Genomic DNA, 17681 nt, shown 5'->3' with positions numbered 1-17681 from the left:
GTCTTCCATATCTACAAGCCCTTGTAAATGTATCCTACAAATAAAAGGCAGGGCAATTTCCTCTCATCTGTGAACAGCTGAGAAATGGCCTCCCATAAATGCCTGAGGTCTAGGGGCTTTCACTGCCCTCACTTTTCTGCTTTGTTCAAACTGAACATTTTCTATAAAATTTGAAACATAAACACAAAATATACAGCGAAGTTAGACTGCCAAATTTTGAATAAGTCTACGTACATAGTTCTCAAACTTAATCAATGATTATCATTTGGGGAAACTTTAGAGAATTAGGATTCTTGTGTTTTGTCTCTGGATACCTGATTTCTTAGGCCTGTGATACAGTTTGCAGATTTTATTTAAAAATTTTAAAGAACTTTGGGGATTCAAATAATTACCCAGATGTGGGAATTGATGGCATGCATACCCAGTGCTAAGTGTCTGTATAATTCAGATATGTGAATAGAAATGACTCTTGCAGAGGCAGAAATTGAAGACCATCTGTCAGGGATATTGTCTCAGGGAATCTGGCATTCAGGTGGGAGGTTGGACCACATAACCTCTAAATCCCTTCCTGCTTAATTTTATGATTTTGTTTTGGCTAGAAATTCAGTAGCTTGACATTATAGCCCCAATAACATATTTCAAAGGTTGGGCTAACTCTCATTAGGAATTATTAATACACAGCCAAATTCCCCCCGTAAAAGTTTAGCTTGTCATTATATAAATTAGGACACAGTGCAGCTGCAGCACAGCGGGGCTTGCCTGGGTGTTCTGTGTTGGAATCTGCAGTAATAAAGCTAGGCTGCTGTAGTCAAAGTTCTCATCCAGGGCTATGAGAGAGCCATGCACGCCACTTTCAAGAATATTATTTGCATATTCTCGAAGTCCAATTGCCTGGATCCAGCGAATAACTCGATCGTTGCTCCACACCAACACATCTAGGAAAAGAGATGCATTATTTTGGGCTGCAGTATCTTGCAGAGTAAACAAAAGTACCCGTTGGAAGGGGCCAAAGGCACCTGGTCAGGTCAGCACTGACGCCGATTTCTTTATCCACTCCCTAATGCACCTGGGCCCCATGTGCCAAGTATTTACTGTCCTAATAACTAACCTCGTCTACTTTTGCCCTGGAAGAAACAGTTGTCATTTTAAGGGTGTTTGTTATCATCTAAAGGAGAGCACTTCCATCACGTGAAACACAATGTCTCAAAGTGTTTCTTGTTTTCATTTAAAAGCTTGGGGAATCTGTCTAAAATGTGATACTTTTACCACCAGATGGGGATATTTCTTAATACACAGCTTCTGTAAAGAAAGCAAAAGGAGACTCTAGAAGGGGTCTTCATCAGTTTTTTTTAACCACTATTGAAATGTTTCACATAGACTAGAAGAGGCTTTTTTTTTTTTTTCATCTCAAGTAACAAACCAGAGACCAGAACAGTAAGGTAAAACAAGGACTGAATAGTTTGATACTTCTCTACCACTTTGGAAATTCATTCTTTTAAATCTCACGCTAATGCAAAAATCAAGCACTCAGTCAAATCACAAGCTGATTTTCTGATTAGCCTGCAAAGCAGTATTTTATGGAGGTATAAAACATTAATTAAACTTTACTTTCTGAAACTAAAACCTTTAGAGAAAAACATCATAATGCTTTTATTAGATGAGAACATATCAAAGTATATTTTATTATTTTCCCACTTTTTCCTGTTATTAGTTGACAGAAGGCTACATAACAAGTAAAATAGGGCCAGAATGTTCCATGGTAAAGAAAGAATTTTAAGGAACTTAAGGGGGAACAAGAAAAATATGGAAACATTTTTTTCTAACCTTATAGAAAGGGAAATGAAACTCATAATTTATGATTACAGTAAAAGTATATATTTCTGTTATTTTTTTTCTAAATAAAATTTACACCTTTTCCAGAAAAAGTATAAAGAATATCTTGGGAGTTATTCTACAACCATAACTGTTTATTTTCCCCCATTTATCTATAAGAAACAAGGTAGTATTTGGGTGGGGGAGGTGAAGAAGTATATTTACACACTGTTTTTCAAAAGCAATATTAATTTGTCGTCATGCATTCATTTTAACCAAGTGAGGTTTTCTGATGTATAACTTACAGCAGTAAAGTGACGGCCCTGCCCCACAGAGGGCTTGTCCTGTCCTTTCTCCCTCTCTATCCTCACTGTAGCAATAGTCAGTGTGACCAATACACTGACTATTCTCTTCACAGATTAGTTTTGCTTGATCTTTTTTTTTAGGTTTTGATAAGTAAAATAATATGAACTTTTGTGCCTGTGTCTTTCACTCAATATAAGATTTATCCAGGCTATGGCAAATAGCAGTAGCTTATTCATTTTCATTGGTATTAAGTATTTCATTATAGGATTATGCCACAATTTAGCCATTGTATTGATGGGTATTTGGGTGGATTCTACTGTGAGTTATTAAGAAAAATGCTGCTTTGAATATTCTTATGTAACTATTTTCTTATATTGCTTCTGTTGAGTAAATAATAAGAAATAGAATTGGTGAGTCATTTTTATACATATATTTAACAGGAGCAGATATTGCTAAATAAATTCCACTCCCACAATTTAAATCCTGGAAGCAGTGTATGAAAGTCTGCATCTTTACGAATACTTTTTTTTAATTTAGTTATTGTTCAAGTACTTTTTTTGTTTTTTAAGGTTAACAGTTTTTTAAGGTTAACAGTTTTTTGTGTTATGTATAAGAAATATTTGCCTATTTCAAAAATATGAAGATATTTCTCTATGTTAACTTTAGAAGCTTAATTTTTATTTCATTTTACTTTATTTTTTACTTTTCATATTTAAATCTACATTCCAGTTTGAATTAATGTCTGTATAGCAGAAGGTAGGGTCAGTGCTCTTTAAAAAGAAAGTGAATGTCCAGGTGACTCAGCGCTGTAAGCTGTAAAGACCACGCCCACGCTGCCACCTGTCATGAACTAAGAGTTCATGTGAGTGTGAGTCTGTTTCTGGGTTTTCAATTCCACTCCACTGTTTTATTACTTATGCCACCAAGATTATTCTGTCTTATTTACTGTAGCCTATTTACTGTTTCTAGTTTGCTAAGGTATTAATTTTAATAAATTATCTTTTTTAATCTATTTGAGAAAAATCTTGATTTTTTTCTTTATGCTGTTAGTTTAGTCAGTTACACTGATGAGATTATCAAATGGTAATCATAAAATACTTATATGCAGTAGTTTAAATCTTTTACTTAAATTATATATTTTTTCCCTCAAGATTGTCTTTTCTATTCTTGGGCTTTGAATCTCAATATACATTTTAAAGCCTGATATAGTAAATTTAAATCTCCCTTCTCATACATACCCTCTTGGGTTTTTATTGAAGACTGCACTGAATCTATAGATCCATTTTAAGGTTTTATTTAATTTCCCTCAATAACTTGTTTTAATTTTTTGTATAGGAGTCTCATAGATCTTTCCTTTTATTTGATGTTTGACTGTCCTGTTATAGTTGTTGTGAATATCTTGTATACTAGAAATATATTTGATTTTGTATTGGTATTTTAAAGTAGTCTTTGTTTTTTAGAGTATTTGTAAGTTCATAGCAAAATTGGGCAGGAAGTAAAAAGTTCCTATGTTCTCCCTACCCCCCAACATGCCCTGCCTCCCTCACTATAAAATCCCTTACCCAGCAAGACGTCTGTTACAACCGAAGACGCTTACACTGATGCAAAGCCCATAGTTCACAATGAGGTTCACTCTTGGTGGTGTACGTTCTATGGGTTTAGACAAATGTCTAATGGCATGATCCATCATTATAGCATCACACGGGATAGCTTCCCTCCCCTAAAAATCCCCTGTGCTCTGTCTCTGCATCCCTCCTTCCCCCCTAACTGCAGGCAACCACTGATCTTTTTACTGTCTCCTATAGAATGTAGACTTCTAATATAGGCTTGTTTCATTTAGTAATATTCATTTAAGTTTCTTGCACGTCTTTTCAGGGTTTGGTAGTGCATTTCTTTTCAGCTATATTGACATTTCACCTATAGATCTTGCTAAAATCAAATAGTAGTTCAAATTGCCTATCATTGGATTATTCAGATTCTCTATATAACTTTTTTATGATATAGCCAAATTTAGTTAATTAATTTTGTGCTCTATTTATTACTAAAAGGATATAATACGAAAATATTTTGTCAGTACACAGGTAGAGTTTATTCAGTAAAATCTTTAGGACATAATGAGAATCACCCTCATGTATGAATCTCAGAAATATTACATTTGAAGTAATAATTTTAAACATATCTAAAGTTATATAATCATAGTTCAACATTATATCTATTACATCATATGTGTGTATGAGTATAGAATATTGTTGTGCATAAGTATATATAGGCATATTCCTCAAAAATTACCATAGATAAAAAGTTGTAAGAGACTGTCAAAAAATAATTTGAGATACAATTAAATATATTTATTCTATTCTAGGTGATACATATATTTTATACAAACTAATAAACATGTTGTATATAAAATATCTCCAAGAATATGTTTCTTTGGTCAAGGAATCTTATTCTTATTTTTCAGGAAGAATTTTTGGTGGAACTGATGCCTCTCGGAACATCCTCAAATGTTACGGTCCTGAAGAAGTATGGAGAGTTCCAGACTTTTCTCATTCTTATGCAACTTAAAAAATTTACCTGTTTGCTTTTCTTTTTTTATTGCACTGATTGGGACTTTTCGTTCAATCTTAAATAAAAGTTGTGGTAAAGCTCTCAATATTATGTGAGAGTGTGTGTGTGTATGGTTTTTAAATTTATTTTTAGAGAGAGGGGATGGGAGGGAGAAAGAGAGGGAGAGAAACATCTACGAGAGAGAGAAGCATCAACTGGTTGCCTCACACCCCATTCTGGACCAGAACCCACAGCCCAGCACATGCCCGACCAGGAATCCAACTGGTGATCTTTCACTTTGTGCGATGATGACCAACCAACTGGTCAGGGCTGATGTTTATATATTTTTAACAGATACTCATTATTAGATCAAAAAAGTCATTTCTGTTTCTAGTTTGCTAAGGTATTTATTTTTAATAAATTAGCTCTCTTAATCTGTTTGAGGAAATCTTGATTTTTTTCTTTATGCTGTTAATTCGGTCAATTGCATTGATGAAGTTATCAAATGTTAACCATAAAATTCCTGGAATTAAACCATCTTCACCAGAATGTATTATCCTTTTTATTTATTGTTATAATCTGTTCGTCTGAAATTATCTCTTTTTAATGTCCTTGTTAGTTTTTGCTATCAAGGTTTTGCTGGTCCCAGAAAATGAAGGTGAAAGTGTTTGTTTGTTTTTTCTAATCCCTGAAAGAATACATATAAGATTTATGTTACTCTTTCCCTTAAATATTTGGAAGAATTCAATAATAAAGTCATCTGGACATGACATTTTTTCAAGAGATTTTTAAAATATGAATTTAATATTTGTGTAATAGTTATAGAACTATTGTATTAACATTTTTCTCTTAAGTAATGTGTCTTTGTAGAAATTTGCCTATTTATAATTTTAAAATATTTTGTCATAAAGTATCCCTAAAATCCTCTAACCATTTTATACGCAAAGGACTTGTAGCTACATGCCTTTTTATTTCTTGTATTAGTTATTTTTATGTTTTTTCTTAACTTCGACAGGAGATTGACAATTTTATTAGTCTTTTCATAAAACCAACTTTGGTAGTGTTTATTTGCTCCATTTTGTTGGTTTTATATACAATAACTTCTTTTTTATTATTTCCTTCCTCCTACCTTCTTGAACTTAATTTGTTTTTTTTAAAACTTCTTGAGATAAATAGTTGGATAATTAATGTGTACATATTTTCTAATAAATGTAGTCAGGGCTATCATAGCATTAGCTCTAGCTCCTGAGTTTTGATATTTCAGTTTTATTATCATTTAGTCAAAATAGTTCCCAATTTCTCTGTGATTTCTTCTTTGATTCATGGGTAACTTTAATTACCAAATGTTAAAAAATTTTCTAATTTTTGATTTCTGATTTTTAATTTAATTTTACTATATACCCACAGAGACATAAATCTGTATGTTTTTATGTATTTTGGAATTGATATTATGTCTCACTCCATTGTGGTAAATAGTTTATGTGTCCTTGAAAAGAATATGTTTGCTTCAGATGTTGGGCAGAAGAAGCCTATAAATGTCAATTAGGTTTAAATTTTTAATCATACTTTTCAAATCATCTATATCTTTATGAATTTATTTACTCATCAATTTCTAAGTTTATAGTATCTCTCACTATGATTTTGAAAATACCTACTTTTATGTTTAGATCTGTTTGTTTTTCTTTTCATATTTTAAGTCTATATTTACATACATACAAATTTGCCATATTTTCCCTGCTATTATAAAATACCTATTTATTTTTAGTAATGTTTCCTGCCTAAAAGTCTATTTTCTAATATTAGAAAAACCAAAGCAGTTTCCTTAGTTTTTATTTCTTTTACTTCCAATTTTTCTATGTCCTTATAGTAATTGGTGGAAAGGGCAATATAACTGTTTTTATTTTTTAAATTTACCTTTTAAGTTGAATTAGTTCACTCCCATTTAATATTATTGCTCAGATGATTAAGTTTAAATCTACTCTCTTTCCATTTGTCTTCCCTGTCTTTTCTTCCTGTTCTCTCCTTTCTTGCCTTTTAAAAAATTATGGTTTTTAAAAATTATTTTATTCTACCGTTCTGTTAGCTTTTAATTTTACATTTTATATTATTTAGCAGTCACACTTAAAGCTTATAATATGCTTCTTTAATAATCTCCTTCAAGTTAATGCTTCTATCATTCCTAGATAATGCAGACCTCCAATTGATTCCATTCATTCATTTCCTGCATTTTGCATTATAATTGTCTTATATTTTATTTCTATGTGAAATTTAAACCCCACAGGCAGTATTACTACTTTTATTGTCATTATTAAAATTTCCTACACATTCCTTCCCTTCTGTTTACACTGTATGCATTTAAAATTTTTTTTGCCTGAATAATTCATTTCTAATGTTCCTTTTCTTTTTGAACTTCCTGGTAAAGTAATTTTCCAGATTTTGTTTATGAACCTGTATTAATTTTGTCCTTAATGTTGATGGACATATAGACTTTTAGGTAAGGATTAGTTTTAAGAAACATTTAAGGATGTCACTTCATGTTCTTCTGGCATTATTTTAGTTGCCAAGTCAGGTATCTCTACAACTTCTTGGAAAGTAATGTGATGTTTTCTCTGGCAGATTCTAACTTTTTTTTTGGTTTTTGGGTTTTTTTTTTTGTCTTTTGGCAGTCATGATTTTCAGCACCTGTTTACAATGTGTCTCGAGGTGTTCCCACCTCACCCCTTTTCTTTCTGATCTTGTGAGGCATGCATTGAGTATTGTGGATCTGCAGCTTGTTCTCACCCCCCCCCCCCCAAATCTCCACTGCTTCTTCCTCATTCTCTCTCATCTCTGTCTGGGATTCCAAGGATATCTATGTTAGATTCCTCACTAATGGTCTGTTTTATATTATTCACCCTTTTGTATCTTTTCCCATTTCAGGTTTCAGGTCACATGTTTTCAACAATGGGTCTTTTATTTCATTGAACTTCTCTTTTACTGTTAAACCACCTATTAAATTTTTAATTTCAGTTTTCCACTTTCTGCTTCTGCACATTCCCATTTGGTTAGTTTTTAACATTTGCTTCTAGCAATACACTAAATTTTTCCATTTTGTTATTTATTTTTCTTAACACAATAATCGCAATTGTTTGAAAGTCTATTTCTGAACAACAACAAAAAAGATTCAAGTTCACCTGTGGGCATGTTTCTGTTTTCTTTCTTGGTTTTCTTATTTTTCCCACATATACATTTATGATCGAAATGTCTAGAGACAAAAGTTGTGTAAAATGTCAGGCTTATTTATTTCCTTTTTCTCCAGGATCGTGGTTCCCCAAGGCCTGGCTGCATTGGCACTTCTCAATTATATTTTTCCCCTGCTCTGCGAGACAAGGACAAGCGGTGGAGAAAGACAGGCTTACTTCCACACACCTCTCTTTTTTCCAGGATCTTAACCTTTTAAGCCTGAGGTGTTTTATTGCTTTCTGCTGCCTTTAAACAGCTGTTTATTGATTTATCTAGCCTTTGACTTGTTCCTGTTGAAGATTTAATGCACTCCATTGTAGTCGGAAGTATAAGTTCCTCACATTAGTCTATGCTCTTTCTGTCTCTGCCAATTCACAGTGAGGGTACAGCATACATGTATGTTCATCTGGAAGCTGCATCTGTCTTACTTCTCTCTCAACTCTTATTGTGACTTGAACCATCTTATTGAAGATGGACATAAACCCTAAGTCTCTCTTTGGACTTAGTTAATGAAGAACATGTAGGGCAAGACTCAAAATGTTTACCTCCCATAGTCCTATTACTATTTCTTGCTTCAGCCAAAGCAACATGAATTTCTTTTGGAAGTAGGAGAGTTATTGTCGACCTCAGAGTTTTGGCTGTTTCTTTTGCCATGTCTTCAGCAAAGCAAAGATTTCCCTTATGATCTTTACTATATCTGAGAATTTTATATTATATATACTTACTAGGTTTTCCTGGGTCAGCCCTAGAGTATACACTTGCCTCTGAGATTTCATTAGCTTTTCCATTAAGGAACAAAGATCTCAACACATAAAATGTAAGTTGGTTAGTATTATGCTCTGGTTATGTTAATCACTTGCACTTCAGTTGGGCAAGTCTGTATAGCTCAGAACAATGGTTATCTAATTGTTTGCACTAAATGCAACATTTAAAAAAATAATGGGATAATAATTTCCTAATAAAAAACCCAATGAAACTGTCTACTTTTCTTTGTACTATGTAGATTTGTGAATAGGAACTGTTTGTTCATTTCTAGAGCTAGGTTTATCTTTTGATAGTCTAAGACATTATATAGTTACCATTTTTTTCTGCAAATATATTGCATTTCTGCAAAATGGTTGTAACCGATAAAGGCTACAAGGACAATTACAAACATAGTAAGACTAACCCCTAAGAGATTTTGTCTTAGAACTGGCAGAAGACCAGCCCAACCCAACATGGTGACTAATTTCACATTTTGGTAGCCCCTAAACTTATTATTTGCTCATTTGAATATATTAGCATAGGAAACAATACACCTGGAGCCAGTATTATGAGAGGCAGAAAGCCCATATAAGGACATGAAATGGTTGACAGCATCCTTCTGAGAAGTCTCCGCCCCTTTCTTGCAAAAATCATGAATATTCTTCCCCCTTACTGAATGACTACCCCTTGATTAAATGATCCTCAATAAAAGAGGTAAATCCCACTAGGGAGTGGCTGCTCCGTAGCTAAGGGTTATCAAATACATAAAATCCGTTTATTTGTAGTGTTAAGGGAAATCTGGCACTAACCCAAACTTTTCTTTTTCAGAACAGCAACATATCTTTTTTTCCCATTTTTAAAATCAGATTCCTTTCTATAAATCTGTTTCCAAGCAAAATTTATACCCTGATTTTAAAGCTTTGTAGAAATCCTCTGAACCTGAACAATAAATGGCTAGAGATCAGTGTTGGCTGTTTCCTAGCAACAAATTAAATGTGAGTACATTCTTGATATTCACGTGGTCTCCTCGCTTTAGAAAGCTGTTTATTAAGGTTAAGGTTAATTAACACTTCAGATAATAATAGAGATCCCCTAGTCACAGTCAAGAAATATTCCTGTAAATGTCATCAAATCAATTATAGGAAATACTGGCTATTTATGATCTCACTCCCAGCTACTTACTTACCATGAGAAGCTGTTTGTGTTTAGTCTTAGTGAATCATGTAAGTTTTTTTCTTAGAGCTACATTGTAACTAGCAACTGCCAAATACTAATACAATACTTGATGGAGGACCAAATGGGTAATTCTTTTCCTTTATATCTATTTATATATGACATATTCCATGTGGTGATACCAAGCATAGTAAAATCTAATTTGAAAAAATATTTCAGAAAGAAAATTAGAAAGTGGTAACCCCTAAATTCAAATGTTAAGACAAAGACGAACTACCAGGAAAACATGATATACCATATTTCTTTGAATCATAATGAAAATATTCTATTAAAAATTTGACAAAAATATCTACATGGAGGCATCTTTAGAACAAACTGGATATATAATGAATAGGTTCAGAGAAATACATTTCAATTTAGAAGATCAAGAATAAGCCCCAAATGAGATATTTATCTTGCAAGTGTTACATCCTTTTTTTGTGTTTTAATCAGAAAAATAATGAAAGAGAAATAATGACACTGTGCTATCCAAATACTTATGTCACTCAATGATCATTGTAATACATAGAACATTTTAGGTTCATAAAAGTGAAAGCTAAAAATCCTAGAGAAAAGGTATTTGATATGAAAGAATGTTACCTTTTATTTCATGTTGGCTTGCTTCTCGTCTTCTTTCCAGTTCTTTTCTGTCATAATTCAACCTTTTTAAGCACATAATTCCATACTGTAAACTTGTTCTGTTATTTAAAAAAAAACATTAAATTTACTCAGCAGGTGAATGTTCTTTGATTAAGGATAGTTAACACTTTGTACTACCTTTTAAGGCAACAGATTAATAAATTATATTTGTACTTAAATTCTTTATGTTATTTTATTTATGTATTTAAATGTATTGGGGTGCATTGGTTAATCAGATCATATAGGTAATAAGTGTACATTTCTATGATACGTGATCTGTGTGTTGCACAGTGTGCTCACAATACTTTAGTATTGGTGGAAAATAAAATTATAGTTATTCCAACTAAACACATAGTGTTTCCAAAGAGTTAAAAATCATTATTTGCAAAGTGAGGAAATAATAGTCTTGAAAATATCATGGATTATGTTGTTTATCCAAATGTCTTTATCTTCCATTAGGCTATTTTGACATAATCTGCACACAAATGAATATTTTATTCTTTTGAAAATAATTTAAAGAGTCACTATTATAGAGACAGGAAGGAACTGATACTCTCTTTTAAAGCTGATGAGAACAATCATATGATAACATAAATAAGTTAAGCAATGAGATAGAGAGCCAAATACTAAGATGAATAGCCAGCAACTGTAAGTGATACAGAAGTATGTGAAAGGAACAAGTCCACGGACATTGAAACTCTGGAAAGGATATTGGGAAGAGAAGAAAATGACTGATCCTTTAAGGATCAAGTGCAAACGAAGGGTTATTGAAGAAAATAGAGCATCATGAACATGGGATTGCAAATGAAAGTATAAATGTGTGGTGACCTTGAAATACAATGTCTGGGTTTGAAATCCTTGTTAGGAAATCAGGAGGAATAAGATTACATATAGAGACTGGAGTAATACTAAAGAAAGCTTTACATTCATTGTGAGTATGGAACACATCCAGGTGAGAGAGAATTATTAGGCAATTTTAACAAGAGAAAGGCAACAAAAATTTCTGGTTTAAGGAAGAATAATTGGGTAGCAAAGTAGGAGAGTGGGAAAATGGTTAAACCTAGGGGACAAGGAAATCAACCAAAGGGGTTGCCCAAATAATGGGCACCGTAAGGACAATTGCCATAAGTGTGAAAAGAAAGCTCAGAAACCAGAGACATTCAGGGAGAGGAAAGAAGGTTTGGTGATATTAGCTATAAGGGATGTGGAAGACTGCAGTAAGAAATCTTTACACTTCAAGAGTAGAGAACATTGATTATTAGAGATTTCTTAGGTGTTTAGAAATACACACAAATTTAGAAATACACACTGGCCAGGTTACACGTAAGTGTTAAATGCAACTCTAAAGCCTGCACTTTTAATAAAGACATGTTGAGCTCGATATTTCAGAATTAGAAGGAAATGAAAATAAATCTACATTAAGTGGGTGTTATAGACTGAATTATGTCCCCCCAAATTCATATTTAAATCCTAACCCTCAGTACTTTATAATGTGAGTGTATTTGGAGATAGGGTCTTAAAAGACCCTGGATGAAATTATTAGGGGCCTTTGGATTAAACCTTAATCCAGTCTTGCTGGGGTCCTCACAGGAACTGGAAATCTGGACACACAGACAGAGATAGGTGGACACACAGAGAGAAGACAACACGAGGACGCAGTGAGAAGGTGGTCATCTGCAAAGCAAGAAGAAGCCAATCTCTCTGGCACCTTCATGTTGGATTTTATGACTCCTGAACTGTGAGGCAATAAATATCTGTTGTGTGAGCCACCAGTCCGTGGCATTTTGTCACGGCAGCCCCAGCACACTAATTCCATGGGATACCAGGTAATGTTGATATAATAAGCATTATAGACATTGAGCTGCTTGAGGTTAAACCAATGGCTCTTGGCAAATTTCTGCTAAGCTTTTATATTATTACAACGATGTCTGTCCGATTTCCATTCATGGGCTGTAAAGACAATGAGGTGCAGTAGGTAGTCAGATGCTACCTGCTTTGAGCCAGAGCTGAGCATGGCTTAAGGATGAAGCTTGTGTATTTTCCAGAACAAACAAGAACCCTGCCGGTAGACTAATTTTATTTTTTAAAGAAAAAATTATTTGTAATAATCATTTCTAATGTAATATTAGAATGATTAAAAGTAGATCTAGTGAAGGATGGGAAGAACATGAGTGTGTTATATAAAATTCTAGTATTCAAAAGTCTAATGAAACCACTCAAAACTTGAGGGCCTAAATGTTCAGTGACAGGGAACTCATTACTTCACAGCGTGTGTGCTGTAGAGCAATTGATACAAAGTTCTACTAAACAAAAATCACTCACCTTAGTATCTACACCTATGTGTACTAGGCAAGGATTCATTACAAGCTCAACAGAGCAAATATGATTCTCTCATCACATAATTATACTAAAACACAAGAAACTTACCTGAAGTCTTCTCTTATCCAAGCTAAATGCCTTTAACTTCATCAACCTTTCCACCAGACTTTTACCACTTTATCAGTAACAATTTAATATGTACAAATTATTTTCATTTGAACTGTTTTTCAATCATGGATTGCCCATCCAGCATTTTAATGGTTTTTAAAAACTATGCTATATTTTTCTATACTAAATGTAACCCAACAGTGTTAAAAAAAACTATATTAGAATTCAAAATATCTCTTTATAAGTTTGATTAAAGAGCCCTAATTATTATTGTTTTATACTAATACTTTATCATCATTATATCTGATTTTAATACCATTTTAATTTTAGTCCCTAATTTAATGTTGGACACGATGTGACCAAATATAGTTTCCTAGGCCAAAATCATCTAAATTTACATTCATTAATTTATAATCACGATCAACTATATATAAAACAACCACAATCCAACTGACAATTTTCATATATGACATGGTCTTATAACAAGCATTTTTTCACCATCTGATGGTGAACAACTTGAAAAAGGAGTTGTATTTTATTCATCTGTGTGCTTACAGCTGCCTCACAACCCATTCAGTTTTTTTTTCTGAAAATTAATATACAAATAAGCAAAATCACTAAAATATTTATACAGAAACAAAAACACAAAGCATTCTTCAAAGCAGAATTCCTTCTCAAATCTTTTCTAGTTTTTTTCCTGTTATATAATTTATAATCACATATATTTACACTTGAAACTGGTTTTATTTTATTTTTAAAAAGCAATTTTTAGTATAAAAACATACACAGGTACATATCACAAAATGGGATTTCCTAAAGTTACAGTGAAAAAGACTTATGCTGTAGAAAATGAATGAATGTATCATTTTATAAGCTTTGGACACATAATATGAACACAGCTCTACATTAGATAGGCCCTGTAATTTTCTGCACAAAAATATTTTGCCCAGTAGATGTTCACAGGTGTTTTAAATAGCACATATTCTCTATTTCCTAAACAGCTCTTCTCGATTTAGTTATATGTACATGATTTATTGTTTACTTTAATGATTCTTTGGAAGACACTTACCGATGGAAACTATCCACCATTTTTAAATGGACACGGAGATCCTTTTTGGTTAGGTGATCTAACATTCTTGCATCTACCAAACATTCCATAAAATAGCTTCTGTACTGCGGTAACCCCAGGCTGGGAAGCCATTCATTTCCAATCCACTCGTGGTTCATATCTCCATAGGCCAGGGTCTGCAGAAAAACCGGACACTAGAATTGTTTTATAGCAGTCAAGTTTCTTTGCCAATAAAATGAGATGGTAATTGGGGGACACTGCCTATTGCTATAACTGATATTTAATTACTATGACATATGGAAACAAAGCAGAAATCATATTTAGCTTCTAAAATCTGATTTACTTTGGTACAGCCTGGAACTCTGTGTGTGCGAATTCAAGTACTTGTCTATAGGAAATGATGGTGTTTGTTTTGTATTCTCAAAAAATTACATTTTATACAAATATGCACCTTAATAAAAATTAGAAAGAATGGTATAATACAAATGCTGAGCTTAAAGATTCTTTATGTAGGTAGGTTTATTTATTTTATTTTTATTAGTTAGCTGATACCCCACCATTTCTTCTCTTCAATGGTATGACGTTGCTATGGCCTAGTGGCAACACTTGATGTGAAACTAGAAATCTCAGAAAATGAATAAAGAAAGGAACAACAAGGCTACAGACAGAATGCTGAATTTTATGTGGACAATTTACCTAGTGAAGCATGCAGCCATATTTCATAAAGATTATTGGAAAGAGTCTTTTTTAGAAATTAATATATACTTGAAGAAGCAAGTCATGATCAAAAACTAAGAATGATAGTCTAATTTTTTAATGTCACAGAATGAACTGATCTTATCAGATGCTGTTTATAATAGCCCAAATAAAAAGTGGCATCAACTATCACCTCTAAGCCAATTTTTTAGAAGGATTATTACTCTCTATTAATTGTATAGTATTTGTCCTTATCGAATGGCAAGTGTGATTATAACATATGATTCTAATAAAAATCTAGATGATTCCCTTTTTGTGTGTTTTTTTAAAATGATGAAATTCTTACCATATCAGAACCTAAAAGCAATGCTAATTTACTGAATGTTTAAATATAGCTCTTAGTATTAACTACTGAAATTTTCATTATAGTCAAATTTTTGAATCACATTAACTATAACACGTGTTAGACTCAGTGCTAGGTGATTTCCTCACTGTGCAAACATCACAGTGTGTACTTATACAAACCCACTGTATAGCCTGCCAGACACCTAGGCCATGTCATGCAAGTGGTACGTCACTGACTGAAACGTCCTTATGTGGTGCATGACTGCAATTCTTCCAGTTATATGACATGTGGAAATGCAACCAAGGTGCAACTTCCTTGCAAACATAGATTTGCTCCAAGTACATACGTTTGTCCTATATTGTCATCTCAATTAATGGGAGTAAGTTTCCACTTGCCATCTCAATGCTTACAATATCTCTCCAACCCCAATCCTTACACCCTTTCCAATATACTTTAAAGCAAATGTGATGCCAAATACATTTTTAATTCTCCCCCTTCCTGATATCCAACTTGAATGAATCATGATTAAATATATTCAGAGCTGATTTCAGAGAAACTTAAGTTACAGTTGATTCTTCTGAAGAGGGAAGGAGATTCCCTATTAAAAGAGACCAGTATGAAATGGTAATTACTTTCTTTGCAAAATATGGTGATTTAAAACATACATATATATATATATATATATATATATATATATATAAATCAAATATACATACTAGCCTTTATCTTAAGCTAAGGGAAGGTTTATAATATTGTGACATGCAACGGTTTCTTACTTTATATCCTGATAATGTACTAAGGATATTGTTTTAAAGGATTTGAATTTCCTACCTGGGCCCAGCTTCCTTCCTCAGATTCTTTCTGTGTTAGCAGCAGGGAGTGATTAATAAAGCAGATAAGTATAAATTAATTCTAAATGAATATAGTGAAATTTTTCTAGCAGAAGCAAAATTGTTATGAAAGTGTTAATTATGACAGAAAACTAAACAGAAAACTAAACTAAACTAAATATGACAGATTCTTATTCTGATCCACAGTAATCAATTTAGCAGTTCAAAAGCAACTATATACTGTATTTTGCTCTGTATAATGTGTAGTTTTTGCCCAAATTTTTGAGGAAAAAATAAGGATGTGCATTATACATGGATATAGTGCTTATATACCATGTGTAAAATAATGGGTATAATAATCCCATATATAATATGTACAAAAAGGTGAGTGTGCAGTGCACACAGAAGCACACTATACATGGCAAAATACAGGTAGTTCCTAGTTAATTCTAATTAAATGCATATATTACACATGAGATTTCCATGACACATTTGATTTGGTAATTCTAAACCTTTTTTAACCCTTAAACGTGTGTAATTTTTCAAATTATAGTAAAAATTTACTATAGTAAAAATTTCTGACCATATACATAAACCATATAATACACAAATGTGTATATATACACATATATTATAAATTATATACTCGTATAATACCTATTATACCCCTAGGCTATATAATATCCCATGTCATATTTGAGGTTCTTTGCTACACTCACGCACATAATATGTATGATGGAAATATTTTATACAAAGTAAATTAATAATGTGGAAAAGTACCTACATTCTTCTAAGATAGTTTTGTGATAATTAAGTAGATTTCAACAACAGCCCAAAACAAGTAAAACAAACAAATAAAAAAGACAAAAAGCTACACAACAAACTAAACCAGAAATGTAATTAGTACAAGACATTGGCATTTCTATTCATCATAAACTAGATATTTATATTTTCAAATAGTGATAAACCTAAGAGAACATTAGATTTGAAAAAAGGTTGCTAAGAATAAAATGCATGCAGTGCTCAACTTTGCATCTTTAAATGAAGAAATGACTATACGTAATACTGTATTTTTAAAAGTGGACAATTATAGTCAGAGTCACCAAGAATTTTTGTAAACCTGTTCTTTGAATACCAAATGAACAGAATGTTTTTAAGGGGGTGAGGGAGACAGATGATCAAATGCTGTATCTGAAATGGTGAAGTACAAAAAATGAAAGTATTTTATTAAGAATGAGTATTCAGTCTGAACTTTTCTATTACAAGTTTAATGGGGTTTGGTAATATGTATTACCTGTGAATGTGCCCAATATGAAGTAATATTTATTACTAAAGTTGTAAAATAGATGCATAAGTTATTATTATTAATTATTGTTAGCTCACTGCTTCATTTAAAAATGCCCAAGTGCACTACACTAAAACTATAACAAAAATATTAGTTATTATTGCAAAACACTACACAAATGACCTCGTTACTTCAAACTATTGTAAACAAAATAGTTTTACCATCCAAATAACAACTTTTCTTCATGTTTAACAGAGCCGTACAGACTAACCGTTTTCGCTGGAGCTGCAAGATTTTCCATTTCTTCATGGGTCACCCAGACGTTGCCTGAAGGCTGTGGGGAGCCCCCCAGGGAAGCGGAAGCGGCAGGGTCCGGGGAGGGCAGCAGTGGCAAAGGAGAAAGGCAGCGCCAGGGTCAGTGAACCGCACCACGGCAACAGTACAGAGCTCCTGCCTCTACAGCATGCACGAGAGAGACAGCATTGCTCCTGGCTCATGGCCCCCTTTCCTTCTACTTAAAAAAAGATTAAATAGAAAGAAGCATTC

General features: G+C 32.8%; 1 protein-coding gene across 1 annotated transcript in view; it reads right to left on the bottom strand.

Annotated features, from left to right (window-relative positions):
- The window catches only part of PPFIA2 (PTPRF interacting protein alpha 2), a 467265-nt gene that overhangs the window by 6347 nt on the left and 443237 nt on the right, over positions 1–17681 (bottom strand). The window contains exons 24-28 of the mRNA XM_053658775.1: positions 17407–17469; positions 15852–15881; positions 13979–14154; positions 10444–10541; positions 760–935 (exon numbers count right to left, since the gene is read on the bottom strand). Of these exons, the coding sequence (XP_053514750.1) occupies positions 760–935; positions 10444–10541; positions 13979–14154; positions 15852–15881; positions 17407–17469 (543 nt within the window). The remainder of the gene's footprint in view (positions 1–759; positions 936–10443; positions 10542–13978; positions 14155–15851; positions 15882–17406; positions 17470–17681) is intronic.

The sequence above is a fragment of the Artibeus jamaicensis genome, unplaced genomic scaffold (assembly GCF_021234435.1).
Source record: "Artibeus jamaicensis isolate MK-2021 breed Jamaican fruit bat unplaced genomic scaffold, CSHL_Jam_final scaffold_584, whole genome shotgun sequence".
Classification (NCBI taxonomy): Eukaryota; Metazoa; Chordata; class Mammalia; order Chiroptera; family Phyllostomidae; genus Artibeus; species Artibeus jamaicensis.
The sequence above is the reverse complement of the archived record's forward strand: the minus strand, read 5'-3'. Positions and strand labels throughout refer to the sequence as shown.